The 21,523-nt window shown below is 47.7% G+C and overlaps 1 protein-coding gene and 1 long non-coding RNA gene across 3 annotated transcripts; one reads left to right on the top strand and one right to left on the bottom strand.

Moving 5' to 3' along the window:
• Window positions 1-590: 590 nt before the first annotated feature.
• LOC137841569 (zinc finger protein 436-like) lies at window positions 591-5,463 on the top strand. Of its 2 annotated transcripts, none has more exons than XM_068654595.1 (2): window positions 591-848; window positions 1,235-5,463. In XM_068654595.1, the coding sequence occupies exon 2, from the start codon at window positions 1,246-1,248 to the stop codon at window positions 2,230-2,232; it is 987 nt and encodes a 328-aa protein (XP_068510696.1). In that variant the 5' UTR covers window positions 591-848; window positions 1,235-1,245; the 3' UTR covers window positions 2,233-5,463. The 2 variants fall into 2 exon arrangements, with proteins under 2 accessions (XP_068510696.1, XP_068510687.1); XM_068654586.1 differs by lacking the exon at window positions 591-848 and adding an exon at window positions 950-1,136.
• A 2,976-nt stretch (window positions 5,464-8,439) lies between these two features.
• LOC137841596 (uncharacterized) lies at window positions 8,440-12,697 on the bottom strand. Its single transcript, XR_011088671.1, has 2 exons — window positions 11,818-12,697; window positions 8,440-9,168 (listed from the first exon to the last, which is right to left on the bottom strand). It is a non-coding gene; the product is annotated as an uncharacterized lncRNA (long non-coding RNA).
• Window positions 12,698-21,523: the final 8,826 nt, after the last annotated feature.

Below are 21,523 nucleotides of genomic sequence, written 5' to 3'. Positions count from 1 at the left end.
CTTCCATCTCGTGCAAACACATTTTCATATTTACACACCTTAATTTCTCCCTTCCAGTCGCTAATCAGAAGATGATTACCTCAATGAGACAAAATTTGAGTATTGGATCTGCATAACAACTACTAAAAAGAGGTGTTTAAAAGTGACTGGGAATAAATCAGAAAACAATTCAGCAAGCATGGTAGGGACAACAGAATTGTATTCCCACTGTATCACAACGGAAGGAAAAACTCTGATAAGCTTGTTTAAGGGCACGAAAGCACAGAAAAATCGTTGGTTTTTTCTGCTTTGAGTAGCTGTGGAATATGCCAGCATTTAAGGCAAATAATTTATCAGTCATAGTAATTTTTTCGTGAATATTCATGTAGGTATTTGAGCATACAGAGGCAAGCATCAGTTTGGGTTCTGCAAATTCTCGCATCCAGAGCCAAAACCAGGCATGCCTTGTCATTTTGGTTCACTCAATCCTTCCAGATGATGTGCCTCAACTGCAGGAAAGATTCATGAAAATCCATGAAATCACCTATTGTGATTATTTTATATTTCTGCTCACTTCCCATGTGCTCCAAGTTTCCTTTAATCAAAACAGCCCCCATTCCTCATCTATGAACAGTATAGGAACACGTCAGGAATATCTGGGAACAGAGAAACGTGCAGGAGGAAACAGATACAAAGACATGCTGGGAAACATTATGTGAAAGCAAAACGAAAAACGGGGAACGCCCCGCTGCGGACGGAGGCAGGGAGCGAAGAAGGGGTTGTCGCCGCCGTGCGGGCCGGGCCGGGCCAGGCCGGGCCAGGCCGGGCCGGGCAGCGGCCCCCGGGGCCCTCCCGCAGCCGGAGCCGCGGTGAGGAGCGCGGCGGGGCCGCTGCGGGTGCGGCCGGGCCCGGGGCGGCGAGGCCGGGCGGCCGCCTGCCGGGAGCCGCAGGAAGTGGCGGCGGGGCGGGCGGGGATGCGGGCGGGCCCCGGGCGGGGGGAGGAGGGGACGGCGGGCGGCCGGGGACCGGGCTCGGCTTCCCCGCGGCGGCTGGGCCCCGGCTGTGCGCTCCCCTCCTCGCCCCGCACGGCCCCGAGCCCGCTGCTGCCCGACACTGGGAGAAGCCCCCGGCTCCGGGGGACGGATGGAGCCGGGAAGGTGGATGGGGAAGGGGGGGCGCGGGAGGGGGTTAAAGGTGTGGGCTGGGCAGCGGAGGGGGTCAGCTGCGTGTCTGATGTCTGCTTCTGGCCCCGCAGGTGATGGGAGCATGAGTGAGAATGAGGAGAACCTCCACCAGGATGGTCCGGAGGCAGCCGAACCCTGTGGGGCCGTTTCGGACTTTTTCATGAGGGAAGCTTCCCCTGCGGGCTGCCACCAGGAGATAGCCTGTCCGAGGCCAGACCTCCTCTCTGCAGAGACGAGGCCGGAGAAGAGTCCACGCTGCGGCTTCCGAAAGCGTAAGGAGACTGTGGTGCACCAGAGAGCATTCATGGGAGAGAAACCATACATCTGCATCGAGTGCGGGCAGAGCTTCAACCGTAGCTCAGACCTGATCCGCCACCAGAGGATCCACACCGGGGAGAAGCCATATGTGTGTGCTGACTGCGGGAAGAGCTTCAGCCGCCGCTCACACCTCATCCAGCACCAGCGCGTCCACACAGGCGAGCGGCCGTACCAATGCAAGGACTGTGGGAAGAGCTTCAGCCAGAGCACCCACCTGGTGCAGCACCAGCGCAACCACACTGGCGAGCGGCCTTATGTGTGTGCCAAGTGTGGGAGGAACTTCTACCAAAACTCAGGCCTGCTCCGCCATGCCAACTTTCACACAGGAGAAAAACCCTACAAGTGCTCCCAGTGTGGGAAGCGCTTCAGTGACAGTTCCAACCTCATTGCCCACCAGCGGCTCCACACAGGCGAGAAGCCCTACAAGTGTACTGACTGCAACAAGTGTTTCAGTGAGAGCTCTAAGCTGGTCATCCACCGTCGTGTCCACACGGGTGAGAAGCCTTATTTGTGTCCTGACTGTGGGAAGAGTTTCAGCCAGCGTTCGCACCTTGTCCAGCACCGTCGCACCCACACTGGGGAGAAGCCCTACAAGTGTGCCGAGTGTGGGACCTGCTTCAGTGACAACTCTACCCTCATCCGGCACCGTCGTACCCACACTGGGGAAAAACCTTTTAAGTGCTCCCACTGCGGGAAGAGCTTTAGTCGCAACTCCTACTTAGTCTCCCACCAGCGGGTGCACGTGTGGTAGGCAGCATCACTTGGTGTGGTCTGGGGATGATCCCAGATGCAACTCCTAATCCAGGCCTGTCCCAAATGTGCCTAAGGGACAAGGGGGAAGACAAGGGCCTCATGTGACTACAAGAAGGCCTCTGAATTGTAGGCAGCTGGCCGGAATAATGCTTTTGGACTGGGTTGCCCTTTTCAGTCACCTCCTTCTCCCAAAGCACCTCAGGCATGGACAGAGATTGAGCAGTGGTTGTGATGGGTGGTTTTGCATCCCAAAGCCCTGTCATCCTCCTTCCCCGGTGCTAGAGTTGGATTCCACCCATCAGGCAGCCAAAGTGCAAATGTGTTCTTCCACCTCCCAGTAAAAACTATCTGGGAACCTGAAGGGAGGATGTGCTCAGGTCATGTGAGGAAAAGCTGCTTGATCATGCAATGTATGTATACATGGTCATGTCAGGGGAAATAAGGTGGGAGGTAAGGTCCTTGAGTGTCTGCTTAAGGAGCTTTGTTCCACACACAGCTGAAATGTTGTGACCTGTATAGAATGTGTAGACATACCTGGAGAAGGAAGGCATGCCTGTGAATGTTTACTGCAAATGCTGCTGGGATGGTAGGGACACGGCTTATTCTGGAATCTCAAAACTGGTAGGTAACTGATGTGGAAAACTATCAGACCTGGAAGCTTTAAAAAAAGTCAGAATTGTACTTGCTGCTGCTAAGACTTTGGTACACAACTTGACAGGTGTATGGAGGTCACCTGTGAGTTTGTACCGGTACCCTTTTTGTTCTGCAGAATTCGGATTCACATGTTTGGTTCAAGTGGGTTGGTGTAAGCTGTGCTGTAAAATGGGACAGAACAACCTGAGAATGACCTGATTCCCTTCAAGTATTTCTCATGTCCCATTTTGACCAGTGTGTGTGCATATGAATAACATCTTTATGTATATATTCATATATGTATGAACTAGCTTTTATATCAAGTATCTTCACACGTGAGCATTCACACATGTACACACGTTGGCAGTGGTCAAAATGGCCAACTGTATGACACTACACCATATCAGTACTTCTCAAAACACTGAGCATACTGTATTTACTAGCATTTCTCAATAAGAAGTGGTGAGAAATAGGTTTTGTACCAAAACATCTGAATTTTCATATCAGGACATTCAGTTTTACACTGATTACTTTGTGTGTTTGTGTAAAAGATATGCAATAGTGTTCTTTTATTTATATAAAAACGTGTGGCCCTTATGGTTGCAAAGAATGGCTTATACATGTCATTCAGATTAGTGCTCACCCCCTCACTTTACACAGGTACATATCAGTGGCAGCTGTAGGATGTTCCCCCGTCATGGTTCTAACTACAAGGAATTGCAGTGCAACACTTTACATGGTTTATTTTTAGACTGTCTTACTGATACTGCTAGAGCTTAGGAAAGATTTCTGGTTTTGTCATATATCTTACTAGTCCTGCAGCTGGCTCTGTGGCTTCGGTATATCTGTGGAAAAAGGAATGCAGACTGAAGCCAGTGAGAAGACTGGGGCTGTGGTGCGGAAGAAACGAAGGAAATGAAGGAGATCCATAGATCTGAGCAACTGTTGGTTAGGGATGCTTGTGAATGGCTTTCTCTCCAGAACCTGCTACTCTGCAAAGTAGCCCAAGGTTCACAGGGATCCTTTGCAAACCCCAGGACACTTCTTGACACTCATCTGCTGATAAAATGATGTTTCGCTACATTTTAAAATAAAGAAACTGTAGGAAGAGCATGAAATTGTTTGCAGCTGGTAGAGTAACAAGGCACCTTTATGTCTTTTGTGTGCAGCCGCTCAGGGAAGTAGGAGGAGCTTTCTGAAATGGAGTGGGCTTTGTTTACACAGGAACCCAAAGACTTCATTTGCAAATGCACTTTTTTTTTTTTTTTAATGAAGTGCTTCAAACCAATGACTTCCTGATTTTTGTTCTGCTTTTGGAAAGTGACTTCTGGAAAGTGAAAAGTGACTAATGGTCATTTAGTTGGTTCCAGAAGTTTCAAGATTTTTATTTGCTAGCAGATTTTCAGAAAGGATACTACAGTTCTTAGTTGGTAGGCTCATTTTAAACTGAATTCAAAGGTCATTCTGCGGTCTAGCTGTAGAACTGATCAATTTGTATGAACTTGTCTCATTCCAGTTTAATTTTTGTAAAAGAAATCTACAGCCCTACAAATATCTGTCTGGCTGAGAAGTCCCCTTTGCCAGGGAATGGCATCCTGTGGACGCGACTTTTCTGTTGGGAATCTGAATGGAATCACCGTAGCAGATCTATGAAATCAAACCTGAGTCTGCACATAGCTGAGCTCAACTCAGAAGGAAACCCTTGCATCAAGACAGTGGTTTGAGAAGCCAACTGCCCCTCAACTATGCCTTCGCAGCAGTCCTTACAGCATTTATTCTCCCTGTACACACTTTGTGAAGTGCTGTGTGTACCTAACAGTGTTATAAATTAAAAGGGTTGATAAACATTTATTTATGAGATCTTTATTAACTTACTTAAAACTGCCTGTCAAATCAAAGTGACCTTAGGGTTCACAGCACATAGCTGGTACAGTAATCTTAGTGGCTAGGATTGGATTGCTCACCAGTGTAAGCACATTTCTGGAGTTCCACTCCACAGCCACTGCTAGTTTTCCCTGTTCAGTGTCACTTGGCAGAAATAATTCACTTTCTCCCGCTGGTCTGCCCTTTACTGTTTGTGAACCTCTAGTTTGAGAGGAGAATCTGGGCAGCACCCTTTCTTCGTTATTGCAAATGTTAGAGAGTATCTTCTTCTTCCAGGAATTTAATTGCTTTGTGGGCAGCACAAACTCACAGGCCAAATTCGGAGGACAGAGGTATGGCATCTGCATAAGGTCAAGAACCGGTAGGTTTATTTTCACAGCAGCTAGCTCACTGGCTTCTCTAACAGCCGTCTCCTCCATCGTAATGGGAGTCTACTGGAAAAAAAAAAAAAAAAAAAAAAAAAAAAAAAGGTAATTAGCTACTATAATTGCAGCAGACCAGCAGACGATCCCTAGCACACTCCATTCCAAATCCACAGTCACCAGCTGGTGCCCAGATCCTGCTGCCAGTTGAGGGAGCTCTGTAGAATACTGTAAATTCCTGTTGTGCTGTTGGTGCTTAGATACTATGGTGATACTATGGCACTTTAGAAATACCTAAGATAAACAAATGGATGAATGATGTCTCTGAAATAAAATTTTTCACCCTGGTTTTCCTTGTTATTCTGTTTGTTTTCTTTCTTTCTCCCCAGAGTGGCCTCCCAACCATCACAGTTTCTTGGCCCCTGGCAGGACCAGATGTGGAAATAAATGTGTCATTCTTCACAGAGGGATGACTATTACATAGCAGAGCTTCTGTGTAATGCAAATAAGAATCTAGAGGTGAGGGATGTTCTTGGAATTGGTCTTCATTTTCATCAGACCTGCATGGATCTGAAAAGCCAGAGCGTGGCACATACTGTTTACTATTCCTATACAAGAGAAAGTGGCAGAACCTCATTCTGGAGTAACGTACCAACCTGCTGTTAGATGAACCTGGTTCTGTCAGAGCTGTCTGCAGCTCTAAGGAGAGTTTTTCCCTAGTTCTGTCACCTGGGTTGTATGGGATCCAGTTTTCCAATTCCTTGCAAACAATGGATATATAATGGTAATTGAAATACAACTTATATCTTCCACTTTTTTTTTTTTTTTTTTGTGGCAGGGAAAAAACACATATCTTTTGATTTTGAACAGGATGTGTGTTTTGTGTGTTTAATAAACTTTTAAAAGTATTTAATGTGTAATCTCGAAAACAATTTTTAGATATATCAAACAAACAGAACTGCATGCACACCAAGCCCTGTTCTTTGTAGTCCTGTTTCCCCTTTGTCTCAACAACACTGGTCTGAATACAACCAGAGACAGTAGCAGGAGTTCCCATTTCTGAAAAAAATGTAAATAGAAGATATTTTAGGACATAGAGCAGAACAGAGGCCAAAAGAGGTTTTTCTGCTTATGGCTCCCTAAGATCCGAAGGGCCTTTAGCCTTTCTATGCCAAACCTAAACTTCATATATCTCATGTCAGTTGGGCCACCACTCAACCATCCCCTCCCTTCTCTCATTCAAGTGGTTGCTGGCTTTGTTCACAGAAAATGCATAAATACTCTTGGTAACACTGCCCTGCAGTCTCAATAGACCTTGGCAGCTGGTTGCTCTTCTCACAGACCTGATCTGTTTGAGATGCTTATTCACATGACAGGTAGGAGAGCTTAGGAACAAAGCAGACTTTTTAGGGAAAGCAAAATTTTCCCCTTTCTTCCTGAGGCTAGCTATGGAGGAATCAGAAATACGGGGATAGTTCAAAAGGAATGGTTTGTGTGAAGTATTTTCTATTAGATTAAACAATATAGAAAAATTCATGCTGAAGGTGCTGTTACTGCTGTACTTTAATTCTCAAAAAGTTTTTTTATAAAAAGGTATTTTAAATGAAGTTGTGCTGTTTCATGGCTTACATTTAACTACAATTTCAGGGTAACACAGGCTGACCTAACTGGCTACTCTTTCTATTGTACTGTGTTAACCATGTTATAATTACTATGCCTAGCTTGTATGCGTCTTAAAACTTTTTTTTTTCTGTATTCATCATGTAATCAAATACTGTTTCTGCCCTCTATAGGCAGAATCTTACCCAATAGTACCAACAGTTGTTATTTTAGGCATACTAGTAAAGCCAAACAAACAACCCCCCCAGATTTGTTTGTTAGTACCTTAGGCTGAGGTCTGGTAAGTACTCTTAAGCAGACCTTATTTGCAGCTGCTCCTTGAAAGTGCATTCCTGTTCTCTCCTGCCCTGACAGCCATGTGTTTCTGGCCACTCTGTGCTGGCGCTGTTGATGCTCTAGCAGCATAATAAACAGTGGGGGATCTGATTGCCCAGATGTTTTTCTGCTAGATCAGTTCTTCAATTGGATGTCAAGGTTAGTGCTGCTTAGAAGAAACTTGCCTGAGCAGCCCCATGGACAGGCAATTCAAAATATTTCTAGCACTTTACCGTCCTGTTTGCAAACCTGCCTGGCTTGGTTGCACAGCCTAGAGGAATTGACTACAGTGACTTTCTTGTGAAGGAACAAAGCTGCTCACAGAACTCTCAATAGACTATGCGAGGAGTAACCAAAAATGGCTTTACTGCTTGGAAATGCAGCTGCTTTGAGCAATGACAAAGCTTCCTCAGGAAGCGTTTCTCTGGTAATAGTGCAAGCATATCTGCCTATGCCCCTTTCCTGAGCATGAATAAGTGTTATAATGGCATGACATTACTAGGAAGTGTAATAAAGTCAAAGTAAAGGCGTCTCTAAGCATTTTGTTTTCTCAGGGGTGAAGGGTGAACCACATCACCACATGAAGGAAAGGATTAGAAGAAGTTGAAATGCAATGAACTGCTAGGAAGAAAGATGAAAGATTGAGGAGCTGGATTCTCTACACCTGAGACTGCTGGGAAAACTAGATACTTTGGAGAGGATAACAGCTGTATGTGAGAAGAGTCATCATCCTCCAGTTCCCCAGATAATTGCTCCCTCATATATGGACCTTTTTTTTTTTTTTTTTTTTTTTTTTTTCCTGCTACTGGTCATATATTGCTTTGGGCAACTACCTGCTCTGTCTCTACTTCAAGCTGACCTTCACGGAAATACCACTAAATTCTACCTAGCTGTAGTTCAGGAGGGTGCACTTTCCTGTCTTTCAGCAGAGAACCACAGAGGAGGATCCTGCGTCATTGTTCCTCACAAAAGAGCAGCCTCTCTGTGCTTAACCCATATGACCCAAAAGTACATATAACACATACCTCACCTGCTTTTTATGAAAGGCAGAGATTTTGACAGACCAATGTCATTTGATCTGCCTCTTCCCAGCCATTGCAGAAGATCTTTGGTACTAGGACAGGGACTGATAAATTGCTTCCCACAGCTCTGCACCTGGCTGTTGCGTTTAAAAAGACGTCTCTGCTGGGCCACCAATTTCATTTATTGTCTGATTTCTTTAACAGCTGAACTTCCATTTTTCTCTATGCCTTCAGGTAGGCAGAAATACCAAGTAAAACATAGTTTATGTAAACTATGCTTTAGGGAGATTGTAGGCATCTGCTGAATTCACTGGATGTATGATCAAACCATACGTGACCCTAGGGTCAAACTGGAAAACACAAGCTGCCTTGTTCAAAAGAGATCTTTTAATAATTGTCACAAGAAGGGAAAAAGTAACACAATGGGAATGTGGTGGGGTTGAACAGAACATTTTTTTCTTGTGTCTAAAGAAATAAGAGTTAAAATCATGGAACACTGGTCCTCACATTCTTAGATATGTGAAAAAAAAAGTCAGAATATGATGGTATTTGTCCTGTACCCTTGAAATCTAAGCAGTTGCTTAGCACAATGGACATTGATGTTGCATCTCAGGCTTACTCTAAGCACAGAGGTTGCTGTGAGCTCATTCAGTGCAACTCAGTTACTTGCTTTCATTGGGGGTAATATGTGATGTAGCTGCACATCTAGGTACAATCTAGTATCCTGGGGAGGAGTGTGTACTATGTGATGTTGCTGCTAACATTAATATAACTGTGGGTTTCAACTGGACCTTCCATCTGAGTGCGCACAGAGCAAGTAACACATGTGAAGAAAGGGTGAATTCCTGTCTCTGGAAATGTAACCCAAGAAGATCCGAAAATTCCTCAGGCTCCGAAGCTCTCAAGGTTTCACCTTCATTGCTATCAGTGCTTGAGCCAGCCAGCTCCCAGCAGGGGCATTCCTGGGAAGGATGCTGTGAAGTGCCAAGTCCCAAGTAGGAGGGGAGAAAAAGGAAATGCCTGATATTTATAAATATTCATCCCAGGAGGCAAGAACTATGAACTGCAGAGAAAGGCCAGAAGAAACCCAGATATGGCCTGGAATAAAAGACAATTAATAATTACAGATGTTCCTCTCTAAGCATGTAAGTAGATGAAGATCACCTCACTTCTAGTGTGACCACATAGGCTGGTGCTGGCACTTGCCAGCAGCTGTTTTGTTTTTCTAGAGCTGAGAAGAAGAAGTATTCTTCTGGAATACATCAACAGATTGATACTTCACTCTGTGACACTAAACTATTAGACTTGTATCTGTGAAGAATATCTTATTTGGTGCTAGCATAGCCCCCATACCTGCAGTGTCCTTCCAGCACTTAAAAAACATGGTAACCCTTTCCCTAATCCATAGAATAAACAACATACACCCACCAAGCAATTTAAAGTATGTTATCATTAGCTTTTGCTGCAAACCCATCGTGTCGAGGACTGCTAAAGTAAAGCTCATGTGAAGAGATTTTGTGATAGTGACTGTGCATGGTGAAGTTTGCTCTCTTGTCACATATGACCATGGTCAAAGGATTCCTCTCTCCTCATTCACAAGGCTCCTTCAACTGGCTGAAAAGCTGACATTTCTTGTAGAAAATAAGTATCTCTGAAGCTGCACTTTCTTGCCTTCCTGCAACTGCTCAGTTCTCGCTGACTTGTGAGCAGACTACATTGGACGATGGAAGCTTTTGCCATCCCCAGCCACTCACTGGGTTATTTTTAACTTGGACAGCTTCCCTGATCCAGGGCTCAGTACAGCTCCACAAACAGCAGTGCTGGCACATGTGAGGGAATAATGCAGTCTGGGGATGGTGGTCACAAACATCCAGAGAGCTCAGTGGTTCCTGAAGTTGGTACTACCACCATGCAATCCACATCATGAAACAACTGCCTTGGTGGAGCAGCAACAATCAAAGAAAAAGCAGAGAAAAGGCATAAAAAGAGCTGCTGTCCTGTGTCATGTTTTTTTTGTTGTTTAATGCACACAATAAATATTTCCAAGGAAGGAGGACCAGCTTATGAATTCTATTTTCCACAAGTACATTACACAGCTGGAATTAGCGCTCCTCTCTTGCTAAGGATCTTCAAGCAGCAGAGCTGTACTGTAGGTGTTTTACCCTGCTCCTCTCACTGAGGCAGTGGCTCCACCTGCATGTTCTTCAAAAGTGGTATCAGTTTGAGGGTCCCTCTCCTCTCCCATTGCCCTCTGTGGTCAGGCATTCCCATGCTCCGCTGACTGTGCTAGGGCAGCTGTATGTGCAACCACATCATGACGCAGATCGGAAAATGTCAGTGACTGAAGAGTAATAGTCCCCCACAATACGCTTGGTTATTTTTAGCCACATCAGCCCCTGATCCAACTCACTGTGCAGACACACAAACAGCTGTGTCAGTAGGACAGAGGGAAAATATTTGAGGGGAGAGGAAGCTTAGACTAGCTTAATCATCATTGGTACCAAACAGGAAACCACAGCCAGGAACAATTACTTTAAATGCCCAGCAGCAGTTATTAAAACATCTCTACAGCCACCTGTCTTACTCCTTGTGTAAGAAACAAGGCCTAGGGAAATTCACAGGTCTATACTGCAGAAGGAAACTAGCATTGTGCCTGGTATTAACTGCAGCTTTCCTGATAAATCAAAGGAATCTAAAGGAAAAGAGCCTATAAAGTCTGCTGTTAGGGCTAGCAGCTAGGTTTCCTTATAGCTTGCCTACCTGCTTGCAGTTTTTTTAGCCTGTGTGCTTAAATGTCAAGCCTTGCAGAGATCAAAGCTTGCCATCTTAGTACATTGTCTGGACTCCAACCATGAACAGTTATATAGAACTGTGCAAAATGTGTTTAGAAATTGCAGTACAGACGACCTGCCATCCTTTCATATTAACTCAAGGCTTGCTTTCCAATGTTGGGAGTGTTGCAGCAGAAAAAAAACAACCAAACAAACAAACAAACAAAAAAACAAGCAAACAACAAACAAACAACAACAAAAAACATTGCATCTTCTCTGCTCCCTGCTTCTGCAAATGAATGTTGTTTCCTTGCAGGTACCTAGGGCCCAGGGTAGCCCTGACTGCTTCTTCCTCCACCTGGTACACACTTTGAAATTGGATAGATGAAGAAAAATCCTCCCTGAGATGTGGCAGGGTGGCTTTTTCTCACATGCTGCTGCCTTGACCTGAAAGTTTGTTTTCTTGTCAGAGGCAGCTGGATGTTACATATACGTTACATGCCACAGCAGAGAAGGGTAATCCCAGGGGCATGGAGCTAGGGCATGGAGCATGCAGGGAAGGGAGCAGAGGATGGGGTAGCTGCCTGGTGCAGCGTTCCACCAGCCAGAGCCAGAGCAAGGCTGGGAGAAAAGAGCAGAAGCACTGCTCAGTTGTCACCTGGCTCACCAACACCTCCTGGGGGGTTTGGCTGCGAGAGGGTCTGGTCTGGTGCTGATGCAGCAGCATTAGATAACAATCTGTCTAATCCACAAAATCCACAGTACACCAAAAAGGCTTAAATTATAGTTGGCCAGATCCTGCTGACACATTAGAAAGTGGTCAAATGACATGTCTGGTCACACATGCTAAATACCGACCACTGTCAAAAGATAGTAATTCAGAAACAAATCTGAAGATGACATGGAAAATATAATTAACAATCTAGAGACTTATTAAGAAACAAAAAAATCCACTTAGTCAGTTAAAATCACTTACTAGGGTACATGACAGAGTGCCTCAGCAGCTACTGCTGCTGCCGGCAAGGAGTGATTGGGGTTATTGACAGATGAAGGCTGTGCTCCACCCAAAGGCACAAATACAGAAAGGACATCATGGAACAGTGACTTCTGCCTAGACTCCACTCAAAATAGCATATAGTGCTGTCAGACGGAGAAGAAATGCCACAGCAATGACGGGTCAGCAAAACACCTGACTGCCTGCAACACTTGTTTGAAGACAGTAGTAAAAAGGGGCCAGCAGGGCCCGAGCGGGCGGCTCCGGTCAGCGGCGCTCCCCGAGCTCGGCGGCGGCGAGCGGGCTGCTGGGGCCCGGCCTGAGGCGCGGCGTCGCTCCGCCCGCGTCCCCTGGGCCGGGCCGGGCGCGGGCTCATCCCCACCGCCCCGCTGCCAACGGCGCCGGCAACGGCCACCGCAAGCCCGCTCCGGACCCGTTCCACGGCCCGGCTGCGCCCGCGTGGAGGCGGTGGAGAGCAGAGCAGGCGCCCTGGGGAAAGTGAGGTCTCCAGGAAGCGGCTGCCAGCACGGCCCTGCCCCTCCGGCGGGAGGGGCGGGCCAGGGGCGCGGCCACAGGCAGCGTACCTGGCTTAGCGCCTGCAAGCGCTGAAGTGTGATTGCTGTCCCCCAAAATGGTGTGCCTGACGGCCTGCACACGTGCACGAGCCCGAGTCCTTTGCAAAGGGTGTCATGTAAAACAAAAAGGAAGTGTAAACTGAAGGATTGGAGAAGCGGGCAGCAGGAGCCAGATTACAATCATAGAATAGTTACTGTTGGAACAGACCTCCAAGATCACAGTTCAACCATCCCGCTACTACCAACATCACACACTAAACGATGTCCCAAAGCGCCAGATCCAACCCCTCCTTCACAGAATCACAGAATCACAGAATTTCTAGGTTGGAAGAGACCTCAAGATCATCGAGTCCAACCTCTAACCTAACACGAACAGTCCCCACTAAACCATATCCCTAAACTCTACATCTAAACGTCTTTTGAAGACTTCCAGGGATGGTGACTCCACAACCTCCCTGGGCAGCCTGTTCCAATGCCTCACAACCCTTTCAGTAAAGAAGTTCTTCCTAACATCTAACCTAAAACTCCCCTGGCGCAACTTTAGCCCGTTCCCCCTCGTCCTGTCACCAGGCACGTGGGAGAACAGGCCAACCCCCACCTCTCTACAGCCTCCTTTAAGGTATCTGTAGAGAGCGATAAGGTCGCCCCTGAGCCTCCTTTTCTCCAGGCTGAACAAGCCCAGCTCCCTCAGCCGCTCCTCGTAGGACTTGTTCTCCAGGCCCCTCACCAGCTTCGTCGCCCTTCTTTGGACCCGCTCAAGCACCTCGATGTCCTTCTTGTAGCGAGGGGCCCAAAACTGAACACAGTACTCGAGGTGCGGCCTCACCAGAGCCGAGTACAGAGGGACGATCACCTCTCTAGCCCTGCTGGTCACGCTGTTTCTGATACAAGCCAGGATGCCGTTGGCCTTCTTGGCCACCTGAGCACACTGCTGGCTCATATTCAGCCGACTGTCCACCATCACTCCCAGGTCCTTCTCTGCCTGGCAGCTCTCCAACCATTCCTCTCCCAGCCTGTAGCTCTACTTGGGGTTGTTGCGCCCCAGGTGGAGGACCCGGCACTTGGCCTTGTTAAACTTCATGCAGTTGACCTCAGCCCATCGGTGCAGCCTATCCAGATCCTCCTGCAGAGCCTTCCTACCCTCGAGCAGATCGACACACGCACCTAACTTGGTGTCATCTGCAAACTTACTGAGGGTGCTCCTTAAACACCTCCAGGGACGGCGACTCCACCAGATTGCTGGGCAACTCAATCCAGTGCCTCACTACTTTTTCTGAGAATAAATGTATTTTAATTTCCAACCTACACCTTCCCTGGTGCAAGAGGAGGCCATCGCTACAGTCCTATCGCTACATTCCTGGTAGAATTGCAAGTCTCTGCTGAGCCTCATCTTCTCCAGGCTAAATAACACCAGTTCTCCCAGCCACTCCTCACAGGACTCGTGTTCAGGCCTTCCACCAGCTTCATAGCCTTTCTCTGGACACACTAAAGGGCCACAGTGTCCTTGAACTAAGTAAAAGGAGGTTGTGAAGGACGAGGAGGAGGAGGACGTTTCCTACCCTGACTTTGTAATTTCTGTGATTCTGCGATTCTGATTATGTGATTGTGTGATTTGAGCACGGGCTTCTGAAAAACATAAACAGGTCCTTGCAATCTCCCTGACTCTGTGGCTGTTTTTCTTCCTGGTCAGCTTGCTCTCTGTGCCCCTGAGAAGGGCATGGTGGTATCAATGACCTTGAGCCCAGAGATGTCAGGAGCAATTGCCAGGAACCAGGTGTGTAAAGGTGGCTTCTGTGGGATGGTCACGAGCGCTGCCCACCACTCATACATGTAGTTCTAGTTCCGTTTGTGACTCAGTAGGACCATACACCGTGGCTCTGTAAGGCAGCAGCTGGCTAGTCCTAGCATCATCATGACTCCCTGGGATACGTTGCCTGTCCCCTGATTGGCTGGCTTGCGATTGTTAGCTGTTTTGCAACAATTACGTCATAAAGAGAGGGTGTGCCTAATCCCTATCTAAGGGCCGAAGGGTGGTAGTGGGAGGCAGAGCGTTTGGGATGGCACATGGTGCAGCAGCTGGAAGAGGGAGAGGGAGAGCGAGAGGGAGAGGAAGAGGGAGAGTCAGAGGCAGAGGGAGAGGGAGAGGGAGAGGGAGAGGAAGAGGAAGAGGAAGAGGAAGAGGAAGAGGAAGAGGAAGAGGAAGAGGAAGAGGAAGAGGAAGAGGAAGAGGAAGAGGAAGAGGAAGAGGAAGAGGAAGAGGAAGAGGAAGAGGAAGAGGGAGAGGGAGAGGGAGAGGGAGAGGAAGAGGGAGAGGAAGAGGAGGAGGGAGAGAGAGAGGAGGAGGGAGAGGGAGAGAAAGAAAAGAGGGAGAGAAGGAGGAGCGAAAGGAGGAGGAGGATGATGATAACAACAAGAACAAGGAGGCAGAGGTGGAAATGGTCATGGAGGAGGAGAAGAAGGAGGACGTGGACGTGGGGGTGGCAGCAGTGTTGGCTGTGGTGCTGGTGAAGGAGGCGGCAGCCGTAGTGGCGACGGTGGAGGAATAGGTGACAGAAGAGCAGGTGGTGGAGGAGCAGGGGGAAGGGAAGAGGAAGAGAAGAAGGAGGATTAGGAGGAGATGGTACTGGAGGAGGATCTTTATGGGTCACTTCCAACTGGGGATATTCCATGATTGTGTGTGGTGGAGGAGGATACATTGAATCCTTATTGTTGGAGGAGACTTTAAAGATCATTGTTATAGAAGTGGTGGAGTAGGAGGTGGTGGTGGTGGTGGTGGAATTATATTTCGATCTGTGGTAACATGATTTGGACTTGATGGTCCTTATGAGTCCCATGCAACTGGGGATATTCCATGATTGTGTGTGGTGGAGGAGGATACATAGAATCATTATTGTTGGGAGAGACCTTTAGGGTCATCCTTCAATTTTTTGATTGTGTAGGAATCAGTGATGGAGGAGGCGGTGGTGGTGGTGGTGGAGGAGTAATTATTTTTAGACCTGTGGTATCATGAGTTGGACTTCATGATCCTTATGGGTCCCTTCCAACTGATGATATTGCATGGTTCTGTGTGGTAGAGGAGGATACGTAGAATAATTGTTGTTGGAAGAGACCTTCAAGGTCATCGCTCTCATCGGTGGTGGAGGAGGAGGTGCTTGTGCTGGTAGAGGAATTATTTTTAGATCACTGGTACCATGAGTTGGACTTGGTGATGCTTCTATGTCCCTTCCAACTGGGGATATTCCATGATTCTGTGAGGTGGAGGAGGATACATAGAATCATTTTTGTTGTAAGAGGCTTTAACTCTCATTGTTCTAGCGGTGGTGGAGGAGGCGGTGGTGGTGGTGGAGGACTTATTTCTAGACCTGTGGTACCATGAGTTGGACTTGGTGTTTCTTATATGTCCCTTCCAACTGGGGATATTCCATGATTCTGTGCGGTGTAGGAGGATACATAGAATCATTATTATTAGAAAAGACCTTCAGGGACTTCGTTCTAGGTGGTGATGGAGGAGGAAGTGGTGTTGGTGGTGGTGGAGGAATTATTTTTAGACCTGTGGTACCATGAGTTGGACTTGGTGTTTCTTATATGTCCCTTCCAACTGGGGATATTTCGTGATTCTATGTGGTGGAGGAGGATACATAGAATCACTATTGTTGGAAGAATCTTTAAACATCATTGTTCTAGCGGTGGTGGAGGAGGCAGTGGTGGTTGTGGTGGAGGAGGAATTATTTTTAGACCTGTGGTACCATGAGTTGGAATTGGTCATCCTTATGGTCCCATCCAACTGGGGATATTCCATGATTCTATGTGGTGGAGGAGGATACATAGAATCATTATTGTTGGAAGAGACCTTCAATGACGTCGTTTTAGATGGTGGTGGATGAGGAGATGATGGTTGTGGAGAAGGAATTTTTTTTGACCTGTGGTACCATGAGTTGGACTTGGTGATCCTAATGTGTCCCTTCCAACTGGGGATATTCCATGATTCTGTGCGGTGTAGGAGGATACATAGAATCATTATTATTAGAAAAGACCTTCAGGGACTTCGTTCTACGTGGTGATGGAGGAGGAAGTGGTGTTGGTGGTGGTGGAGGAATTATTTTTAGACCTGTGGTACCATGAGTTGGACTTGGTGTTTCTTATATGTCCCTTCCAACTGGGGATATTTCGTGATTCTATGTGGTGGAGGAGGATACATAGAATCACTATTGTTGGAAGAATCTTTAAACATCATTGTTCTAGCGGTGGTGGAGGAGGCAGTGGTGGTTGTGGTGGAGGAGGAATTATTTTTAGACCTGTGGTACCATGAGTTGGAATTGGTCATCCTTATGGTCTGTGCCCCTGAGAAGGGCATGGTGGTATCAATGACCTTGAGCCCAGAGATGTCAGGAGCAATTGCCAGGAACCAGGTGTGTAAAGGTGGCTTCTGTGGGATGGTCAGGTCACGAACGCTGCCCACCACTCATACATGTAGTTCTAGTTCCGTTTGTGACTCAGTAGGACCATACACCGTGGCTCTGTAAGGCAGCAGCTGGCTAGTCCTAGCATCTTCATGACTCCCTGGGATACGTTGCCTGTCCCGTGATTGGCTGGCTTGCGACTGTTAGCTGTTTTGCAACAATTACGTCATAAAGAGAGGGTGTGCCTAATCCCTATCTAAGGGCCGAAGGGTGGCAGTGGGAGGCAGAGCGTTTGGGATGGCACATGGTGCAGCAGCTGGAAGAGGGAGAGGGAGAGGGAGAGGGAAAGGAAGACGGAGAGGGAGAGGGAGAGGGAGAGGGAGAGGGAGACGGAGAGGGAGACGGAGAGGGAGAGGGAGAGGGAGAGGAAGAGAGAGAGTCAGAGGGAGAGGGAGAGGAAGAGGGAGAGGAAGAGGGAGAGGGAGAGGAAGAGGAAGAGGAAGAGGAAGAGGAAGAGGAAGAGGAAGAGGAAGAGGAAGAGGAAGAGGAAGAGGAAGAGGAAGAGGAAGAGGAAGAGGAAGAGGAAGAGGAAGAGGAAGAGGAAGAGGAAGAGGAAGAGGGAGAGGGAGAGGAAGAGGGAGAGGGAGAGGAAGAGGAAGAGGAAGAGGGAGAGGGAGAGGGAGAGGCAGAGGGGAAGGCGCAGGAGACAGAGGAGGAGGCAGAGAAGGAGGCAGAGGATGCGGAGGAGGCAGAAGAGTAGGCAGAGGAGACAGAGGAGGAGGGAGAGAAGGAGGGAGAGGAAGAGGAGGAGGGAGAGAGAGAGGAGGAGGGAGAGGGAGAGAAAGAAAAGTGGGAGAGAAGGAGGAGCGAAAGGAGGAGGAGGATGACGATAACAACAAGAACAAGGAGGCAGAGGTGGAAATGGTCATGGAGGAGAAGAAGGAAGAGGTGGTGGTGGAGGCGGCAGCAGTGTTGGCTGTGGTGCTGGTGAAGGAGGCGGCAGCCGTAGTGGCGACGGTGGAGGAATAGGTGACAGAAGAGCAGGTGGTGGAGGAGCAGGGGGAAGGGAAGAGGAAGAGAAGAAGGAGGATTAGGAGGAGATGGTACTGGAGGAGGATCTTTATGGGTCACTTCCAACTGGGGATATTCCATGATTCTGTTTGGTGGAGCAGGATACCTAGAATGGTTATTATTGGACGAGACTGTGAAGATCGTTTTTCTAGCGGTGGTGGAGGAGGCGGTGGTGGTGGTGGTTGAGGATGAATTATTTTAAACCTGTGGTACCATGAATTGGACTTGATGATCCTTATGTGTACCTTTCAACTGGAATTATTCCATGATTCTGTGCGGTGGGGGAGGATACATAGACTCATTATTGTTGGAAGAGTCCTTCAATGTCATCCTTTTAGACGGTGTTGGAGGAGGAGGTGGTGCTGGTGGTGGAGGAATGTTTTTTAGACCTGTGGTACCATGAGTTGGACTTGATGATCCTTATGTTTGTCATCCAACTGGGGATATTCCATGATTCTATGTGGTAAAGGAGGATACATAGAATCACTATTGTTGGAAGAGAGTTTAATGATCATTTTTCTAGTGGTGGTGGAGGAGGCGGTAGTGGTGGTGGTGGAGGATGAATTAGTTTTAGACCTGTGGTACCATGAGTTGGAATTGGTGATCCTTATGGTCCCATACAACTGGGGATATTTAATGATTCTATGTGCTGGGGGAGGATACATAGAATCACTATTGTTGGAAGAGACTGTGAAGATCATTGTTCTAGCGGTGGTGGAGGAGGAATTGCTTGTGGTGTTCGAGAAAATATTTTTAGACCAGTGGTACCATGAGTTGGACTTGGTGTTCCTTATATGTCCCTTCCAACTAGGGATATTCCATGATTCTATGTGGTGGAGGAGGATACCTAGAATCGTTATTGTTGGAAAAGACCTTTATGGACTTCGTTCTAGGTGGTGATGGAGGAGGAAGTGGTGGTGGTGGAGGAATTATTTTTAGACCTGTGGTACCATGAGTTGGAATTGGTGTTTCTTATAAGTCCCTTCCAACTGGGGATATTCCATGATTCTGTGTGGTGGAGGAGGATACATAGAATCATTATTGTTGGAAGAGACTTTAAAGATCATCGTCCTAGGCGGTGGTGGAGGAGGAGTTGATGGAGGTTGCGGAGGAATAATTTTTAAAGCTGTGGTACCATAAGTTGGACTTGATGATCCTTATGTTCTTCATCGAATCGGGGATATTCCATGATTCTATGTGGTGGAGGAGGATACATAGAATCATTATTGTTGGAAGAGACCTTCAAGGTCATTATTCTACTTTTTGGAGGTGGAGGAGGCAGTCATGGAGGAGGTGGTGGTGGTGGTGGTGGAGGAATTATTTTTAGACCTGTGGTACCATGAGTTGGACTTGGTGTTCCTTATATGTCCCTTCCAACTGGCGATATTCCATGATTCTGTGCGGCGTAGGAGGATGCATAGAATCATTATTATTGGAAAAGAACTTGAAGGACTTCGTTCTCGGCGGTGGTGGAGGAGGAGTTGATGGAGGTTGTGGAGGAATAATGTTTAAAGCTGTGGTACCATGAGTTGGACTTGATAATCCTTATGTGTTCCGTCCAACTGGGGATATTCCATGATTCTATGTGGTAAAGGAGGATACATAGAATCACTATTGTTGGAAGAGATTTTAAAGATCATTGTTCTAGCGGTGGTGGAGGAGGCGGCGGTGGTGGTCATGGAGGAGGAATTATTTTTAGACCTGTGGTACCATGAGTCGGACTTAGTGATCCTTATATGTACCTTCCAACTGGGGATATTGCACGATTCTATGCGGTGGAGGTGGATACATAGAATCATTATTGTTGGAAGAGACTTTAAATTTCATTGTGCTAGCAGTGGTGGATGAGGCGGTGGTGGTGGTCGAGAAATTATTTTCAGACCTGTGGTACCATGAGTTGGACTTGGTGTTCCTTATATGTCCCTTCCAATTGGGGATATTCCATGATTCTATGTGGTGGAGGAGGATACATAGAATCACTATTGTTGGAAGAGACCTTCAATGACGTCGTTTTAGACGGTGGTGGATGAGGAGATGATGGTTGTGGAGAAGGAATTATTTTTAGACCTGTGGTACCATGAGTTGGACTTAATGATCCTTATGTGTCCCTTCCAACTGGCGATATTCCATGATTGTGTGTGGTTGAGGAGGATACATAGAATCATTATTTTTGAGTAGTCCTTCAAGGTCATCATTCTAGTTTTTGGTGGTGTAGAAGGCAGTGGTGGAGGAGGTGGTGGTGGCGGTTGGAGGAGAAGGAGGAGGACGTTTCCTACCCTGATTTTGTGATTTCTGTGATTCTGCGATTCTGATTGTGTGATTCTGTGATTTGAGCACGGGCTTCTGAAAAACATAAACAGGTCCTTGCAATCTCCCTGACTCTGTGGCTGTTTTTCTTCCTGGCCACCTTGCTCTCTGTGCCCCTGAGAAGGGCATGGTGGTATCAATGACCTTGAGCCCAGAGATGTCAGGAGCAATTGCCAGGAACCAGGTGTGTAAAGGTGGCTTCTGTGGGATGGTCAGATCACGAGCACTGCCCACCACTCATACATGTAGTTCTAGTTCCGTTTGTGACTCAGTAGGACCATACACCGTGGCTCTGTAAGGCAGCAGCTGGCTAGTCCTAGCATCATCATGACTCCCTGGGATACGTTGCCTGTCCCCTGACTGGCTGGCTTGCGATTGTTAGCTGTTTTGCAACAATTACGTCATAAAGAGAGGGTGTGCCTAATCCCTATCTAAGGGCCGAAGGGTGGCAGTGGGAGGCAGAGCGTTTGGGATGGCACATGGTGCAGCAGCTGGAAGAGGGAGAGGGAGAGGGAGAGGGAGAGGGAAAGGAAGAGGGAGAGGGAGAGGGAGAGGGAGAGGGAGACGGAGAGGGAGAGGGAGAGGGAGAGGGAGAGGGAGAGGGAGAGGGAGAGGGAGAGGAAGAGGAAGAGGAAGAGGAAGAGGAAGAGGAAGAGGAAGAGGAAGAGGAAGAGGAAGAGGAAGAGGAAGAGGGAGAGGGAGAGGAAGAGGGAGAGGAAGAGGGAGAGGAAGAGGGAGAGGAAGAGGAAGAGGGAGAGGGGAAGGCGCAGGAGACAGAGGAGGAGGCAGAGAAGGAGGCAGAGGATGCGGAGGAGGCAGAAGAGTAGGCAGAGGAGACAGAGGAGGAGGGAGAGAAGGAGGGAGAGGAAGAGGAGGAGGGAGAGAGAGAGGAGGAGGGAGAGGGAGAGAAAGAAAAGTGGGAGAGAAGGAGGAGCGAAAGGAGGAGGAGGATGACAATAACAACAAGAACAAGGAGGCAGAGGTGGAAATGGTCATGGAGGAGGAGAAGAAGGAGGACGTGGACGTGGGGGTGGCAGCAGTGTTGGCTGTGGTGCTGGTGAAGGAGGCGGCAGCCGTAGTGGCGACGGTGGAGGAATAGGTGACAGAAGAGCAGGTGGTGGAGGAGCAGGGGGAAGGGAAGAGGAAGAGAAGAAGGAGGATTAGGAGGAGATGGTACTGGAGGAGGATCTTTATGGGTCACTTCCAACTGGGGATATTCCATGATTGTGTGTGGTGGAGGAGGATACATTGAATCCTTCCTGTTGGAGGAGACTTTAAAGATCATTGTTATAGAAGTGGTGGAGTAGGAGGTGGTGGTGGTGGTGGAGGAATTAT

The sequence above is a fragment of the Anas acuta genome, chromosome 1 (genome assembly GCF_963932015.1).
Source record: "Anas acuta chromosome 1, bAnaAcu1.1, whole genome shotgun sequence".
Lineage (NCBI taxonomy): Eukaryota > Metazoa > Chordata > Aves > Anseriformes > Anatidae > Anas > Anas acuta.
Note: the sequence above shows the minus strand (reverse complement) of the source record. Positions and strands in the feature narration are given on the sequence as shown.

Excerpts from the sequence above, each read along its gene's own strand:
- LOC137841569 (XM_068654595.1), top strand. The coding sequence starts at position 1,246 with ATGAGTGAGAATGAGGAGAACCTCCACCAGGATGGTCCGGAGGCAGCC.